The sequence below is a fragment of the Quercus suber genome, unplaced genomic scaffold (genome assembly GCF_002906115.3).
Source record: "Quercus suber isolate HL8 unplaced genomic scaffold, Cork oak 2.0 scaffold_487, whole genome shotgun sequence".
In the NCBI taxonomy this organism is placed as follows: domain Eukaryota; kingdom Viridiplantae; phylum Streptophyta; class Magnoliopsida; order Fagales; family Fagaceae; genus Quercus; species Quercus suber.
Window position 1 is genome coordinate 8,170 of NW_027069937.1, and position 18,746 is coordinate 26,915.

Below are 18,746 nucleotides of genomic sequence, written 5' to 3' on the forward strand. Positions count from 1 at the left end.
AACGTTAGTTGTGGGCATTTAATGCGAATGTGACAGTTTCTCCTTAAATTGCTCCTCCACCATGCTCCCATGGCTGGCCCATTGCACTCGTCCTTCTTTTTGAAATGCTTTGGCAGACTACCTTTGATGGCGTGCCGCTTTTCCCTTCCATGATCTTGGTTGATCGAGGACAGGATTGTCCTCGGCGATGTTCCTCGGCAATTTGGGCCTTCTTCGTTCGTCCTCAGACATTCCTTCTTCCTCGGCGTGGGCCTTGGGCTCAGTATAAAATGGACCGGAGTCGCCAAATTCTTTGGTCCCACAAAGTCTCTAAAAAAAAAAATTTAATTTTAAAATTTAAAATTGTAAATTTGATTTTGTTTTTTAGTTCACTTAACTAACTTGACTAATACGGTTTATTGGTTCTCAAAAAAAGGAAAAAAAATACTAATAATTTTTTTTTGAGTAACTAATAAAGTTTTCTATTATTAAATAAGCGAGTTGAAATCAAATATTGTCTATAAAAAATAAATCTATTAATGTCTTGATTCGATGATTAAAAAAAAAATTATAGAGATTATAAGTTCTTATTGTATTTATGAATTTTTTTAATATAATGAAGTGATGTTCAATATTTGGCTAGATTATTCTACTCTTATGTCCATAAGACATCCCAAAAATCCTATAGATTGATTGTATGGTGGATTAAATATAAAATTTTCAAATCTATGTTATGTTTTAAACTAATGAATCCACCTTTTGAGTCTCAGTGGGAGTATCATACTTATAAAGGTTAAGCACAAGTATTGCTATATAATCATTAATCCACCCTACTATAATATATACTACTTTCGTCCCAATTTGTTAATCTATTTAGAAAATTCAACTTTTTAAAGAACATCATTTAATATGTTATTTTTTAGTTAAAAGTATTCAAGTTACCAAAACTACTCATATTAATTTAAACTCTAGCGAAATGATAGTATTGACTTTTTAAAAGAAGTAAAGCGTAAACTAGAAATTTTATTTATTGATTTTTCAAAGATGATTACATTTTGGAATATCCCAACATGAAATAGAAGACCAACAATTTTGGACGAAGGAAGTAGTATTATAAGCTGTCACATTTTTTGAACATTACATGGTCCACTGGATTACACAAACATAGAGAAACACCTGAAAATTAAATAACACACCGACCATTATTATGTACACCACACCGTCTTCTCTAGTACACATTCTCTTACAATACTTGAGAGAGAGAGAGAGAGAGAGGTACAAGCAAATCAAACACAGCATGGAGATGGGTTGGTACAAGTCGAGTAATTAAACTTCACACTTAACAGATGACTGACCTTGGTTGGAGGCTTCCTTGGTTTTCACATCTTGATCTTTTTGTTCATGCTCATTTTGAGTGTCACTGATCCCTTTTTCATCCGAATTGGACTGAGAGCATACATTTGATTGCTTTTCATCGTCTTTAACTGCCTTGTAATTCTTGTATCTCATATAAAGTACCATCTGAAGCACCCCAAAGATGAAACCCAATACGTTTGGAAGCTGTAATGAAAAGAGACAGAATATTATAAAGGACTTGCCTTGGTGTATTGAATTTTGCTTAAAATATTAAAGTTTATTTTCAAGATCTCTATCTTATGTGCGTTTTTTTGGTTGTAGTTTTGAACAACATATTTATTTTTTTAACCAAAACAGACCAATAAAAATAATTTTATTGTCCCTCCGCACTTTAAGAAAAGTATCTTTTGCCAATGTGCCAAAGAAAAGTATCTTTTCTATCTTTTATCTCAAAAAAGAGAGTATCTTTTGGAATAGTCATTGCTATAAAATTCTTAGGTTCCAAATTAATTTCACTATTTTGGAAAAACATTTACAGTATGAGAATTTGATCACAACTCAAATAGGAAGTCGATGAGACATCACTTTCTATTACCTTTTTGATGTGGTAAATTTTTTTGATAAAACAAAGGAATTGTCACAGTTGTTTTGAATCTTTTGATTGCTTTTATTAACATAGAAAGCAAAACAATTTGTATGTATGTTATATATACAAGTTAAAATACAGAAATATATATATATATATATAAACACATATACACCACACACACGCACAAATACAAAACAATATATCAGCAGCCACAAGTGTTAGTGGATTCGCTCTAAAGTTAGGAGCAAAAGAGGTATAGAGTTTTCTTTTTGCTTAAACTATAACAACTTTTGTTAACGGCGGAAAATTTCATTAATATTTTATAGTATTTAGCAGGAATTCAGGAATCCCAGAATGATGTTTCTCCTCTCTCTCTCTCTCTCTCTGTGGCTGTGAGGCTGAGATCGAGAACTTACCGCAACATACAAATCCTTCTGTAGTACACCATATAAAAGCCACATGATTGCGCTGAGTGTGAGAAAAAGTGATAAATAAAATGGCATGAACTCTACGCTTTTCGTGCGTATGACCACCCTCTACAAAAGTAGTAAAATCATGCATGGATAGTTAGTTAAACATAAATGAAAAATATAAGCAATAAATTAAACAATACAACATTTTTTTTATAACTACTAATATGACCTGGTGTGATCAGTGTATAATAGAAGTACTGTCGGTGATAAGTCACGTGAAAATTATGTTACACCAATTATAACGGGTCATAAAGTTGTATCACTTGTATTGTTTAAATATAAATTAAAGAAGAAAGAGTAGGATTGGGTATGTACCATGATACTTAGAGGTGCTGCAAAGACGGACACAGAAAAAGCTACACAAACCCAACCAAGAATTCGGACACGGGTTTCTCCTTGAGCTAAGAAGTGTGAGAGAAGAAGAATCGAGCAAAATCCCCCGAAGTTCATCAAAATAAGAATCCTCAATGTGAAAGTCTATAATCCCAAGTCCAAATTTTTTGTTAGTGCATTATTTGAGAAATAGGTCACTTCAGCATGAAAGGGAAATATATGGTTCTAATTGAAACAGAAGTATGTACCAAAAAACAATAACAATAAATACAAAGAGAGAGAGAGAGAGAGAGAGAGAGAGTTTTATTAAGTACCCTGGCTTGCTTTGGTGCAAAAGCAATGTAAATGGCAATGTAAATGGTTTCCACAACAACACCGACTGTGTTTGCAGTAATAAGAAGGATTTCATCAGATTTAAGTGATGCATAGTATAACCAAAGCATGGCACTGAATAGTGCAACCACATATGGAACTGACTGAAACCCTTCTGTTGATTTCTTCTTACAAACCTTAATAAAGGTTGGTCTGCAATGGATTTGGAAGAATTTATTGTAATTAGTACTTCATTACACTGAGGCTAAAAACTTGTAAAAAGAAAAAAAGAAAAAAGAGCAAGAAACTTACACTGGGGCTAGAAAAACCACAAAGGATATAATGTTACCTGTAAAATTGACATTAAAGAGAGAAATTTAGCCCTTCTAGCTTCTTGCATCAAGAAAATGTAAGCTTTTAAAATATACACGCACTTGTAAGGAATAATTTTAATTATTTAACCATTATTCTAATATAGAATTATGCTATATAATAGAAGTTAGAACTTTCTAAGTTTACGTATATGTTTTCATACTTGAAATATTTTTGCTTTTGTTAGAGCATTCACACCCTAAAATGACATCCTATTCTACTTTGCTATCTTAAAAAACTATTTTATCAATTATACAATATCATTTTACAATACTCCAGTATCCCAACTTTTATTTTATAATACAACACATTAAAATAATATTTTTACTCAATAAAATAATATATCCTAAAATCACCATCATCTACGGTACAATACCTTAGCTACAGTGCATTACGTATATGTTTTCATACTTGAAATATTTTTGCTTTTGTTATGTGAGACAACTTGAAAAGGAAAAAGCAGAGGAAGAAGAGAGAGAATATTGATAGAATTTAAGCATAGCTATATACCAAGAATGCCAAACGCAAAGACCAAGGGACTGTGAGTGGAAACCATCTCTATCTCTTTTGGTTAATTCTTTCCCTTTCTTTGTGTCAAGCACAAAATTGAAAACAAGCACGGTTTGAAGGTGAAGCCCTAGCCCCAGCTCTCTGACTCAAACTTTGCTATATGCCCATAGACAGTTGTTCATATTTATAGAGGTAGTAATCCATGACGTTGCATGAACAGTAGTGATCAATGAATCATCACTTAGGTGGCCATGGTACCAAAAAGCCATGCACCCAACAATCAACATGAGATCTTGCTTTCTCTCTCTGTCTCGATCTCGCTTTCTCTCTCTGTCTCAAACTCTCTTTCTCCCACGGTCCGATCTTGCAGTCTCTCACTCTCCCTCTAACGATCTCTAAGTCTCTCTCTTTCCCCATCTTTCTTTCTCCCCAAAGGCCAAAACACTTAGATGCTCGGGTGGTTAGGGACTTAGGGTATTAGATATATTTGATTTCAAGGGGAAAGGGGAACGACGTCGTTCCCCTTTTCTTTTCTTTTTTTTCTTTTTTTTTTGGGTTTACTCATGTTGCGTTTGGTAATTGGTATTGGCTAGCTTATTTTCCTTGTTTGGCAGGCTTAAAAAACTAACTATTTTTACTGTTTGGCATTGGCTTAAAAAACTAATTTTTTATTATTATTTAGTTTACTTTTACTATTAATTGGGTGAGTGTATTTGTATATCTCTGTGTTGATTTATTTGTGTGGATGTGTTTGTGTGGGTGTGTGTGTGTATATATACATATATTAAATATATAAAATAACGATAAACCCGAAACGGTACACCGGTATTGACCGGTATCCGAAATATATCGTACCGGTGGCCAAACCGGTACAGCCTCCGGTACGGTATTGACTTCCTTGAGTAAAATACCTCTAGCTCGCCTTATTACCGGCTTGCCCTCCTCTTGTCTTGAAGAAAGGATAGACTGGGGATGGAACATCCCTCATCCAACCTCATTCCATTCTGTTATCATCCTTTCATCCTATTATTTAAGAGTGATGATCGATACAAAAAATAAAAATAAAAATAAAAATAAAATAAAATAACCTCTTTCACTACTTATTAAAATAAAATAACTATTGAAATAGCTTCATTTTTATATGAGTATATTAGCAATGCCATTTTTTATTACATAATAATCACAACAAAGAATTAAAGAAAATCGCATCAAACAATATCAATCATTGTGGGGAATTTTTTTTTTTTACTAGATTTATTGATAGTCTAAAGGTAAATTTTTCAATGTAATCAAAATTTTTTTTTTTTTTGAGAAACAAGTAAGTCAATATTATTAAGGAAAATCTGTCTGTAGTACATCATCCTAATCAGGTGGTAACTCTTCTAATCACACATCGGTATCCCCAGCTAGAACTGCTCTCTTTAATTAGAAAACATATATTACAATTTTATATTATAGTACTTTTTTAATTACAGATTCATATAATATAAATTTTTAATTGAAAAGTGAACATTTAAAATTCAGAAGTCCCTCATCCAATAATAATAATAATCAATGTAATCTATATAATATAATAATAATAATAATAATAATAGGTGAAGCTAAGAGAAAATCCAATTAGATTTCAATTGAATTCACAATTTTGCGCCACTTATAATAATAATCAATGTAATCTATATAATATAATAATAATAATAATAATAATAGGTGAAGCTAAGAGAAAATCCAATTAGATTTCAATTGAATTCACAATTTTGCGCCACTTGTCCTAACCAAAAAAAAAAAAAAATCTAATTAAAAGATTATAAATTGGACTCCAATTTTGTGTCATGTATCTTATCTAAATTTTCTAATTTTGTGCTCAAATAAATAATGCATTAACATTTAACACGGAAGCCAAGAAAACCACAATGATAAAACTCATTGGCCTAAGCAAGAACATCTCACCTGCACACTTTTATGGGTGATCTCAATAGAGTCTAGAGCTCTTCTAATCCTACAACCAGAACCAAGGAGTCCAATGAGAAAGACTATAAAAATAAAACATCATCTCCTCCCAATTCCATATCGTCATCCCATGTCTCCTCCTCTCTCAACCTCTACCAACTAGATCCACACACTGCCCTCTCCTCCTCCTTACAGATTTCTCAGAGTAAGGCCAAGTTCAAACACAATGTTCAATCCCACTCTTCCTTACTTCATACTCTCATACATTAGTGCTTCATTGGCGCCTCCAAGCTCAATGATCAGTTCTTATTTTTTAATAGTTTTTAGTGTGTTAGAATTAAGATTTTGTTAATTTGTTAAAAGTGGACAAAATATAATCATATATATTATATTAAGTTGAAGTTCAATTTTAGAATTCAAATCGAATCAAATTAATTTCTAATTGTAGTTTAATTTTGTGCTATGTGTCCAATTTGATTTTTAAATGTCAGTGTTAAGTTATCTCCATTCATAATGCTCAATGTGGAAACTGAATCTACCAAGATAAACATCTTATCATCACAATTGTTAATATTTCTGTGCGTAAGCACGGACTACATGCTAGTTATATTATAATAAAGGTTATCATCAATATAAAATGAATTAAAATACATATATAAATCGATCTCACTCTATATGCATAATATTATTTGGCACATCCTTGTCGGAGATCAAAGTCAAAGCCAAGTTAAGACATTCCTTGTCAGTTAATTGGATTCCTAGATGCTCTTCCCATGTTCTGGCAGGCTGGTCTCTCTCTACTCTCATTTTTTTTCCTCTAAAAGAAAAAAAAGAATTCAAAACATACATACCCTATCCAAAACATTTTTACCATCTGAGTAACAAAGAAGGTTGGCAATGGACAGAATCACATAACATTTTAAAAAATAGTTTTCAATTCATAGATATCTAAGTGTCAATTGCTTTTGATTGGTAGATATTTCACATGAGAGGTGAGCTCGATATGAGAGGAGGAAACAATACTCTCGAAATATATAATAATTTCTCATCTTACATTGAAGTATCGAAATGTCAATTATTTTCAATCGATAGATATCTTACATTTGAAGTAACAAACAATTATTTCTTCTCTCTACCAAAAATAATATCATCTCATAGATTACCAAGTGTCAATTATTTTCTATTGGTATTGACAAACAATTCTTACATTGCAGACATGAATCAACAATACAATAATTTTTTTTTTCTGTTTTTCAGTAGCCAATATAGAGCATTGTAGTCAAATTGTCGGTCTTCATAATTTGATCCAGTTTCAAATGACATTAATTAACCTTTTAAAAATTAACCTCTTTTTTTTTTTTTTTTTTTTTTTTTGTGGGGTGTAGGTTCAAGTCTCTAGGGCATAACACTTTTTTTTTAGAGATAAATTTCAATCTATGGTATCTACTTCTGATGATAGTTATTTCTCATCAAACCAAGACATCAATCAGTTTTTCGTGTAGGCGGAGATTGAACCTCAAATCTCTTTCAACCATCAGAGACTTTATCAGTTGAGCTAACTAAAACTCACTACACATATACATTTAGATTATGTTAGGATAAAATTTCAGCAAATTTTGACAAATACCAGGTTTTTAGAAAAAAATTAGAAAAGTAGCGCATGGAAGAAGTAAATTAGTTAAGTAGATTATTTTTGGAACTTGAGTTTGGGTTGAAACTCGAGTTTGACAAACTCTATCAAACCCGAGTTTAAAAAACAATCTACTTAACTAATTAACTTTTATATGCTATTCATCAAAAAAATTTCTAAAATGGTACTATTTAGCAAATTTTGTCATAAAATATCTACCTTATATCAAAAGATTTTGTCATTTGGAATTCCTTCTCTCTCTTAGATCTCCCTAATTTTTCGTTAACGTACACAGAAACAGGGGCGGAGCTAGAAATTTTGGTTTGGGGGGCCGAGGTTAAACTATCTCGTAGTGAGTCACAATTCAAGAAAAACTCAAAATGCTACATATATGTTTTTGTGCATTGGTTTAATCAATGTAATTCTTATTAGCACTTAAAAAAACTAAATGACCAATTAAGTATCTTAAGTTCATTTTCCCTTCTAAGTTTCTTTTAGTCCTTTTAACAACCATAAGTTGAAACCATTCAAGAAATTAAATATAAATATAACAATTACATCTAAAAGAAAATATAAAATTTTTAGAATTAAAAATAACAAAATCCTTATAAGCCAATATGAAATTATATATAAAGATACAAGATGACTTTGTATTTTGAATAAAGCTTATCAATTGGTTTCATTTAAAAAAAAAAAAGAAAAAAAAAAGGAGAAGAACACTCTAGTACTTCTGAAGATCTTAAAGTCATTTTTGCTAGTTTCAAATAAGCTTAGCACTCTTTTTTGAGACAAAATTATAAATTTTATACAAAGAAAAGAAAGAATACAAAGCCAAAAAAATGGCCACAACAAAATAGAGTAGAAAAAACAGAGGAGGAAAAATAGCAACAGGTATATTCGGTAACAAAGAGCAACATTTACTAGCAAGTAGCAATAGATGTGGACAACAATCTCAACTTACAACATAGAGCAATATAATAACAATAAAGAGCAATATCAATTCACATCAAATTAGAAAAATATATTGAAGCTTGAGAATTAAAAAAGTAAAACTTCTAATCAAGTCAATGGTTTGACACATGAAGGAGTTTCAACAGTCAAGACTAATAATAAATGAGAGAAAATATTAAAAGATGAAAAGCAACTTTGCAAGGAACACTAAACATCAACAAATTGGGGGCCAAATAATTTTTCATGTAGGGCCAATTCTTAGAAAAATAATTCAAGTATGCAATTTTCCCCCCCCCCCCCCCCCCCATGTAGCTACGCCCCTGCACAGAAAAGGTAATTGTTTATAATAAATAAATATATATATATACACACACGCACACACAGAGAAAAGGTCATCTGCCTTTTTGGCTGGATATAAAACTCAAAGTGGTGCAAACTGCAGAGTGCAAAATGCTATAATCTGTAATCTAACTGCAAAAGCAAACTATACTACAAAGCCCTCTTCCTAGGCTAGGCTACATGATAATGAACTGTACCTTCCCAACGGTCACATTTACTGCAATTCCCAAATTTACTACTTCTACTATTACTGCATGTCCAAAAACCCTGAATGTCACTTCCCTCAAAAACCCTATACCCTTTCTCAAACCACCAAACAAGATAAACCCAACACAGCTAAAGCTAAAGATAAGTTTCAGAACGAGAGCCTCCGTGAGCGACAGCAATGGCGGAACTGGGAACTGGGTCAAGTGGATACCCACCGGAGCTTTCTCTATCTCCGCCGACAAAGTTTTCAGGCTCATTTCCGGTGCCACCGCCAGTCCCATTTACCAGTTCGTTTCGTCTCCAACCACTTTTCTTCATTCTGTGGACCCCAGAATCAAATTGGTGCGTTTTTGTTGCTCTGGTTACTTTTTTTTTTAATTAATTAATTATTTATTTATTTTATTTTCTGGGTTTGATTGAGATTATCTTGTAGTGAAATAAATTTGGCTTATTGGGTTAGATTCAATTCATGGGTTTTGGGTGGTTTTCGGTTTTTGATGGAACTGATTACTGAATTGGTCAATTTGATTTTGAGCATTTAGTTTTTGTTTGTGTTCAATGTTTTAGTAACTTAGAAATGTGTAAATTTGTTTTTTTTTTTTTTTACTCGTAAGTGAGCAATGAGAGGGTATTGGAACTGAATTTTAATTTAGGCAGTCAAGTTGGAGATGATGTAGAGAGAACAACATTGTCATACTACAAATTGCAAAAGTTAGGAACTTGAGAGGAAGAGAGTGTTTCATAGTTCGTGAGTATAGTTTTAGTGTGTGTTTTTAGTTGAGCTGTGTTGTGTGTTTTGCTTTGGGTATTTTATCTTCTTGTTGTTGTGATTGTTGTTGAAAAAAAATATATAGTTTGTTGGAGTGTATTTAAAATTTGGAGAAGCAATTGATGCTCTCAAGTATTAGCTTTTGAGTACTAGCATAGGAGATTGTTGTGAAAGAATTGGCTCGTTTTGGCATTACTTGGTTATTGTGAGCAGTTTTTTTTCCCCCCGACCCACCTTAAAGTTCCGAAAGCCATCTTGATGTTGGTAATTTTGCTTAAAAAGCAAGTGAAGAAAAAGTAAAAATATTTGGTTCTAAGATTCTATTTTTGTTTATCCCCCTGTTTTGATTTTGTTTATGAATTATGATATCAAGGCGTCATGGTTTTGCAGGTATGGCTTTTGGCTTTAGTTGTTTTACCAGCAAGATCACATATAGCAATGCGTTTTGGATTAGTGATATTCCTGTCTTTTCTGTCTATATGGATTCTCCCAAGACATGTTTGGATGGTGAGTACCAGCCTTTGACTTAATTATATTTATATGCAAGGAACAGTTATCATTAGATAAATTTTTTGAGTGTATTTATACATATGTTGGTTAAGAAAATTGGTTTGATTTCTGTAACAATACAAATATTCTAATCTAAATAAATTAGAAGGGGTTTGAATGAAATCATAAGAATATGTATGATGTAGTTCAATTGGTCAGAACACCACCTTGTCTAGGTTTGAAGCCATTAATTAGATTGCTTTCTAACTAACTACTTAAGCGTGAGGAGGTGATTGCTTTCTAACTATAGTGATCAATTTTTAGGACTCCTAGTACAATTTCTTCTGAATATTTTTTATAACTTATTAGCAAAATTGTCCATTTCTAGCCTTTTGAAACCTAAGTGGTTACTTTCTTGCAAATTTCTCTGCTCTTGTGAGGTTAAGTGATTTTGTCTTGTTTTGGAGAAGTTATGGAGTAAATGCATGACGTGAGGTAACTGGTTTAAGTTGTTGACATTTGTTGAAGCAAGTAGAAGCATTGTCATCATCATATCTATTAGTTCAAACTAGTCTTATTCTTTCTTGTAATCATTTCATTTGGTGCATAGTGATGCGCAGAGTAGGAAGTCATAATGTATATACTAGTGCTTCCATTTTAAAACAATAACCAATGTCCTAATGCAGGGAATATCTTGCTAATTCTCCAACAACTCTTGTAGGACCAATNCCTAGTACAATTTCTTCTGAATATTTTTTATAACTTATTAGCAAAATTGTCCATTTCTAGCCTTTTGAAACCTAAGTGGTTACTTTCTTGCAAATTTCTCTGCTCTTGTGAGGTTAAGTGATTTTGTCTTGTTTTGGAGAAGTTATGGAGTAAATGCATGACGTGAGGTAACTGGTTTAAGTTGTTGACATTTGTTGAAGCAAGTAGAAGCATTGTCATCATCATATCTATTAGTTCAAACTAGTCTTATTCTTTCTTGTAATCATTTCATTTGGTGCATAGTGATGCGCAGAGTAGGAAGTCATAATGTATATACTAGTGCTTCCATTTTAAAACAATAACCAATGTCCTAATGCAGGGAATATCTTGCTAATTCTCCAACAACTCTTGTAGGACCAATTGGGAAGAGTGTCTTTGCTCTCTGGCATTTTATTCATTATGTTGGGGCTGGGTGCAGATGGTGTAACACCTCTTGTCCAGTTAAGAACTCCACCTCCTGCAATGATGGGATTGCCTAAACTTCCTGCATCTTTGGGTGGTTATTCGTATTTGATTATGAAGCTGGGACCATTACAATTTACAAGGAAGGGACTGTCAGTAGCAAGCATTGCTGCATGCTTAACTTTTACTGTAAGTCAATAATAAATTTTCTTGGTTTCAACCAACACCCCTCCCTCGGCAGCCCCTATAAGTACCTTGGTTACACTCTTTCCTTTTATTCATTCAGTATGTGTGTTGATTCACACGGAAATGTTTTATGTTATAAGCCAACATAAGGTGTAACAATAATAATTATTTAAGACAAGTCATTGCGTCAGAAAAGAGAAAAATTCATTATGAAAATTCTATGAAAATTCATTTAATTTATTTTGATTTTAGGGCTAGACTAATTATTAATGATCTCAAAGAAAAATAATATCCTGACTGTTCTGAGAACTGTCTCTATTTTTGTGAAAGGTCTTCCAAAGTGCGAGCCTTTGTCTAACAACAACAACCCCTGAACAACTTGCATTTGCCTTGCGGTGGTTTATGCTTCCTTTGACATATATTGGTGTTCCAGTAGCTGAGATTGTTCTTACCCTTATGCTTTCATTAAGGTTCATTACCCTAGTGTTTGATGAGGTAAGAAAAGTAATTTTTAATAACTTTTATGTCGAAAGCAATGTCTTGTTCTGATTATTTAGTTACATGACTATTCACATTGATATTTATACTCTTGGAATATGGACATAATGCCTTGGCAGGTCCGTAATGTTGCACTGGGGATTGTTTCTCGTAGGATAAATTGGCAACATTTGACGATGATGGAGACAATTGATAGTAAGCATATATATTAGGGGCTCCCCTCTTTTCTTTTTCTCTTTTATCTACACATTATTACAATTTCATTGTCAAGTCCCAAAATGTTGACAGTAGAATTGTTCTAATGGCTAAATGCCACTTTAATATGTCATGCTAATTATATGGCACCCTTCTGTCGGTGAGCATCATCCTAGGTATTTTCATCAAATCTCATTTTTGCATAGTAATCTTACTAACCTAATAGTTATATTTTTCTGGGATCTCCTTTTTTTGGAAACAGTATCCTCAGTGTCTTGAAACTAGTAGTTTAGGTTTTTGTTTTTTTTGTTTTTGTTTTACTCCCTCTAAAATTTATGGTAAAGTCTCTCTCGGTTATGATATCTGTGTGTGTTTCACACAGGAGGGAGAAGACAGTTAGTTTAATTTTTAAATGTTAAAGCCTTTTCTGGCTTCTTTCCTCACACCAACTTGAGATCATTTAAATATCAAGGTTTTCCTAGCAACTCTCTCAACCCCAACAACCCCACCAACCCCACCCCAAAAAAAAAAAAAAAAAAAAAATCACATTGTGAAAATTTATGGAACAATTCTAAACTCTGCTTTACTTTGGCTCTTTACTTTGGCTGGTTTGAAAGTTAGACCTTCAAACTGAGGTAACTTGCGACACTCACTTGATAGTAGATGCCAACTACAGCTTGTTGATGTTCCTTTCTCCTAGTATGGTCTTCATATTCTTCCCAGGCTTTCTGTTGTGGTCATTGTTTGTGCATCAAATGCAACCAGTCTTCGTTCTTTCCTTAATATTTTGCTATAATTTTAACCTTATTTTGGTCATTACTTGGAAAATTATGTCCCAATGAATGAGAAGATTAGATCAACCATTCCCATCCTGTGTTACTCTGGAAAATACACTTCATGTTTTGAAGCACTTTATGTAATAGAAACTTAGTCCTTAAGAAACTGTAGTTACATAGTTTTATGAGATAGATATTGAATGATAATCTATGTGATTGTGTCTGTTTTAAGATACTTTACCAATATGGTGCTTACTTTTTTCATATGGTTTGTCTTGGCAGTTTTTGTTATCTACTTTCGCCGGATCTTCAAAAATATTTTTATCCATGCAGATCAGATATCACAGGTTTATGTTCAACTTGGCACTTAAATACTATGTCATACCCCTAATCAATCGGTTGTAACATATAAAGTTTGTGCCCTTTGAATAGCTTTGTTTTATCATATGTGCAACTCGTGCCAAGAGCTGTGTATCTCAATTGGCACCTCCCGGTGTTTCCAACAAAGATGTCCATGGTTCAAATCCCCACCCCCAACCAAACAATTAGGAAAAAAAATTCATATGTTGCAACTCGTAGAGGCCTAGTCACTCTCTCATCCTTGAAATGATGCACAGAATTCAAGGACTCTTATTATTTGCTTATGTTTATGTACTTCACACATAGTGAAAAGTCTGTTTAAAGTTAATTTTTTAGGATGAGTTCAGAAATTTTTCCCTAATGCATATTTTAGACTCCTGGAGCATTCATCCACAGTCCAAAAAATACTTATGAGGATTCTACATACGTTAAGAGACCTACCATGCTTTTGGGATATGCCTGGAGGAACCTCTTGTGGTCAATCTGCATTAGCATATTTAGCGTGTCATGCTAACTTGAAAGAAAATGTTTTCTTCTAAAAGTTGTCAATTTTAACATTTTATCAAATCTATGGCTTTTACAGGCAATGATAGTCAGAGGCTTTAGAGGGGACAGCAAAACTCATAAGATTTACTTTCTGTCAGACTCATCCTTTGGGATGGCAGATATTGTTTCTTTGCTGTGCCTGGTTGGTGTTACAGGTGCTGCCATTTTGTCTGATTACTTCCTTGTTTGATACTCATGCCCACTCTTGCCTTGGTAATTCTCTGATCCTTTAAAACTTTTATGGCAGTTGGAATGAAAGTTTTGTTTCTTTTCTGCACATTTATCAACTTGATTGATTTGATTTGCAGGAAACAAAGCTTCTTGCAACTTCAATACCATATATCATTATGGCTCCATCCCCTTATCTTTAGTGGGATGCATGGGTATTATACAACTTGAAAGATTTGCAGTTTATTAATGAAAAGAAAAAATCTAGTACCACAAACTATTACACAACTTCTATGCTACAACTAAGATATGGCAGAGTGTGAGTGGTGAAGAAAAAATTGTGGGTCCATATCTAAATGATATGCAACCACTCACAGTCTACCATATCAGAGTTGTGGCAAAATGTTGTAGAATAGTTTGTAGTCCTAGAACCACTCTAGTGAAAATATATTCATGTTGAAAATACGTTTACAATTCATAGATAGAAGCAATGGAGCTGCATCCTGGTGTCTATGTCAAGCATGCCTGGATGTTGCCCTTTACTGCACAAGTATCTTGTAATTGTCTAAATCTTAGCATAGGTTTAAGTAACCATTTCTCAATCTTGATTGTATCCTAGCAAATTTCAAGTGCTGTAATTCTCATACATTGTTACATTATTTTATTGGGAAGTGAGTTTCTGTTATTGAAAAATTTCACCTCTTAATTTTGTACGTCTCCAACTAAGATAAGTGCCAATAATAGTTTGTAGGTCCAACTCAAGTTTCTGTTGTACTGGCATATGAGGTTTGTTGTAATAGAGGTAGCCGAATTGGGCAAGAAAAATGCATTTGGAGTAATTTTTTAGTGTTTCTATTTATTATATAAAAATAGTTCTACAATTTTCATTTTCATGATAATTTTAAGAAAAACAATTTTGGTAGTATGTCATGGAAATATTTATAATAGTAATGATGGTGTGTCATGGTGGTAGTAACGGTGAAAGGAAAAATGAGAGAATAATTACAAGCATGAGTGTCAATAGTGGCGGTCGTAGTGCTAGTGATTGTGGTGGTGATGCCATGATGGAGGAAATGTCAAGGGTGGTGGGATTTGTGGCAGTGCTCTGAATCTTGGTCAATTAGAGCAAAATGCAGAGTCCATTGGTTATATATGAATAATCAATATATTCAATATAATAAATATATAAGCAGAGACTTCGTACGGGAGTGAACGATATTTTGCCATGTAACTTTCTTAGTGATGGTGGTTTTAGATGGAGACCAACCCTCACAAATTCCAACTATAAGTATTGATTGTCTCTTCATGGTTAAAGATTGAACAGGATTGAACAGGAAGTATTGATCTCATTTGCTCTTTAGAAGCAGATGCTACACAGAGTAAGAAGACTGGATCAATAATTTATAGTCTCCTCTATTAAACTCTCACCAATACCTTTACACGAACACAAACAAGCCTGAAATGATGAAATTAAGTTTTATATTTAAAAATTTCTTCTTTGTTGTAAACCTTGGACACCAATTTTGCCACACAATGACAGTGCCCACACATTTTAAGGTTCTTTACGTTATAATTAACAGCTGCATGTGTATGACAAAGTGATAATATTGGGTTTAGACCGAAACCTCTCACTTTAAAGTTTTAACCAAGGACCAAGCCTTTCATACCGTTGAGTTAGACCGAGACCCACTCCTTTTGAAAAACCCATCTCATTTAAGCACTAAACCAGCTCCACAAACTTGGTTGGTTTAGTATGCTTTGTTTATTTGCCGGTGAATTAGAGAGAGGTGTAGAATATTAAAAAAAAACAATAATAAAGTTGTGTACATTAATTGTGGAGAGAGTTAAGTAAATAAATTTAAGAATACTAGTCGGAAATCCGTACAACGCACGGGAACCTACCTATTTATAATAGACTAAAATAATTTTATAAAATTTTAAATTGATTATGAAACTATAATAACAGATTTAGATATTGCAAAAAAATAACTAAAAAATTCTGATGTTAAAACTTCCGAAAGAAAAAAAAAATCAGAAAATTCATTGGTACTGCCTAAAAATTATTGAAACAAAACAAAATATATATGACTAGCAAATAAAGAAATATAAGAGAAAGATAGGTTACCTTTAAGAGAATAATCCATAGTTATAACTGTTGAAATAAAAGAGTTTCAGATATTGCAAAAAATTGAACCCAAAAATTCAAATGGTCAGACTTCCAAAAGACAATAAAATTAAAAATCAAAAGATTCAGAACCTACAAATTATAAAAACAAAACAAAAAATTATAGCTTTTATTGCGAGACAATTTCAGTAAGGATGGAAAGCTTTCATAAGTTTTTTTAATCCAATTCTTCCCAATAAATGAAAATTTTGGTTCAAACATTTTCGAACGCTTTGAAGGTGCAAATAATATAGGCTTCCAGCATAATCTTTAATTAATAAACAAAGAAGCACAACACCATAGGAGAAAACATAAGATAACATATAGTGCATAGTCCTTACTCCCCAATTGTAAAAAAATATCCACACAAAAGGAATTGAAAACTTGTACGACAAATGCAATAAGCTACTTCTGATGTGAGACAACTTAACATACGTCTCCGTAATGTAAAGCTTAAGGTTATATAATCTAAAATAACATAGAATATAGCATCTTTGAACCACACAAAAAGTTAGCAAACTTACTACAATACTTGTAGTTATATTATATAATGTAAAGTACTACTCCATCGCCAATGAAAGTCATGTAAAATCTCATGGGGCCTGGAAGAACAGACAGTTGCAAGAACACCTCCACCAGACTCAACTGAGAACGGTTATAGGATAAACAAAAGAGAAAAAAACTTATTCACAAAAAAGAGGAAAAACAAGAGCAAGCGTACCAAAGAAATTGAAGGTTAGGGTTTTCTCTTTTAGAGCCTATTTGAATATCGCTTATTTTGCTGAAATTAAAAACTTATTACTAAAAGTACTATAGATAAAGGTAAAAATTAGTTGAAATAGTACAATGAAACTAGTGAATAATGTCAAAAAGTGTAGTGGGGCCTACAAATAGTAGCAAAAATAAACTGAATAATGAAATAATTTATAATTTTAATGTACATCCAAACGCACACTTAGTGGAGATGGACAGAGGGGGCTGCTTTAGGGTTTTCAAAGATTTTGCCATTCCCAAAAGGAAAATCAAAGGGAATTCCTGTTAGGCTGTTATTACTTATATATATATATATATATAAGACTCCTTTTAGGACTCTCATTATTTAGTTTTAAAAAATTTTAAAAATATATTAAAAATTAAAATGATGATATGAAAAATTGTGGGAGTTTCAGAGGATTCGATTTTATATATATAAAGATTAATGACATGAATAGTAGTGTCTATCTTACCATTAGATCTTATAAAAATAAATGACTATAAAAAAAAAGTATAACTTTTTTGAAAGTGTTACTCTTTTGAAGTTAGACTAGGTGTAATTTTAAAGTTACACCCCCTAATATTTTTTAATGGGTCTTAGAGTAATTGTTAGACATGGCAAAATGGGTGGGTCGAGTCAATCGGATTGTGGGTCAAACGGGTCACGGTTAAAAATGGGTCATTTTAAGCGGGTTAAAAACGGGTTCGGGTCAATCGGGTTGCGGGTTGGGTCGGGTTTGGTTGACCTGTATTTTTCACATGAATTTTTTTTTATTATTATTATAAAGAAAACAACATGTATTTAGCATATGGAAAGTTATGCAACAAATTACTTGATGTAAAATGCATTATTTTGAATTCACCACTTATATCAAGAATGAATTCAGTTAAACTTATTAATACTTATTCAATAATTTTAAAATTATACAAATCTTAACATCTATCTAAAACAAAATAATACAAAGATAAGTAAAACAAATACACAAGTTTTATTTCTACACAATATCAACATTCCAAATTATAAAACAAAATTATAAATAACTTATTAGATAACTCATTAAATAAAGAATAAAAACATATAAGAAATTTACAATCTTAAAAATTAATTTTATAATCTATTATCAATTGTGGTTGGCACTCTATTTCAATTGAGATATACATTAAAGTTTGATTGCTTACATATTTATACACGGTCTCTCTTATGAATATCATATCATTGTTAAGCAACACACACTCTAGAAAATATCATAATTTATTTTGAAAAACCATTTATTTTGGACATAAATTGTTAAAAAATAAGTATAAACATTTATAATTTATGCTAACTTGATATTTTGGCTTCATTATTTTCACACTAGGGAATGTTTCTCACACATGTGTACAATTTTAAATCTATGTTTTTAACTCTACTATAACCAGATTATCTTAGCATGTACTTTACTATTTGATATCTAAAAATATTTACTCATTACAGAATGCTCAACCATTTATCTTTCAATTAATTTGCATGCAATTATGTAAATGTATCAATTATTTCCTTAAAGCTCACAATAAACAATTAAACCAATATTGTCTTAATTTTACTATTTTTTTTTTACCAAAAAAATGTTTTAAAAAATGGTTCATGTTGAGTCACGGGTTAACCTGTTTTCGCTTCGGGTTAGGTATTTTTTG

General features: G+C 32.1%; 2 protein-coding genes across 2 annotated transcripts; one reads left to right on the forward strand and one right to left on the reverse strand.

Moving 5' to 3' along the window:
• Window positions 1-978: 978 nt before the first annotated feature.
• LOC111987754 (bidirectional sugar transporter SWEET12) lies at window positions 979-4,076 on the reverse strand. Its single transcript, XM_024019494.2, has 7 exons — window positions 3,925-4,076; window positions 3,355-3,391; window positions 3,045-3,255; window positions 2,713-2,874; window positions 2,341-2,460; window positions 1,335-1,539; window positions 979-1,155 (listed from the first exon to the last, which is right to left on the reverse strand). The coding sequence occupies exons 1-7, from the start codon at window positions 3,968-3,970 to the stop codon at window positions 1,091-1,093; spliced, it is 846 nt and encodes a 281-aa protein (XP_023875262.1). The 5' UTR covers window positions 3,971-4,076; the 3' UTR covers window positions 979-1,090.
• A 4,763-nt stretch (window positions 4,077-8,839) lies between these two features.
• LOC112019769 (protein ABCI12, chloroplastic) lies at window positions 8,840-14,848 on the forward strand. Its single transcript, XM_024052291.2, has 8 exons — window positions 8,840-9,340; window positions 10,158-10,274; window positions 11,379-11,615; window positions 11,943-12,107; window positions 12,230-12,305; window positions 13,364-13,428; window positions 14,025-14,200; window positions 14,296-14,848. The coding sequence occupies exons 1-7, from the start codon at window positions 8,972-8,974 to the stop codon at window positions 14,175-14,177; spliced, it is 1,182 nt and encodes a 393-aa protein (XP_023908059.1). The 5' UTR covers window positions 8,840-8,971; the 3' UTR covers window positions 14,178-14,200; window positions 14,296-14,848.
• Window positions 14,849-18,746: the final 3,898 nt, after the last annotated feature.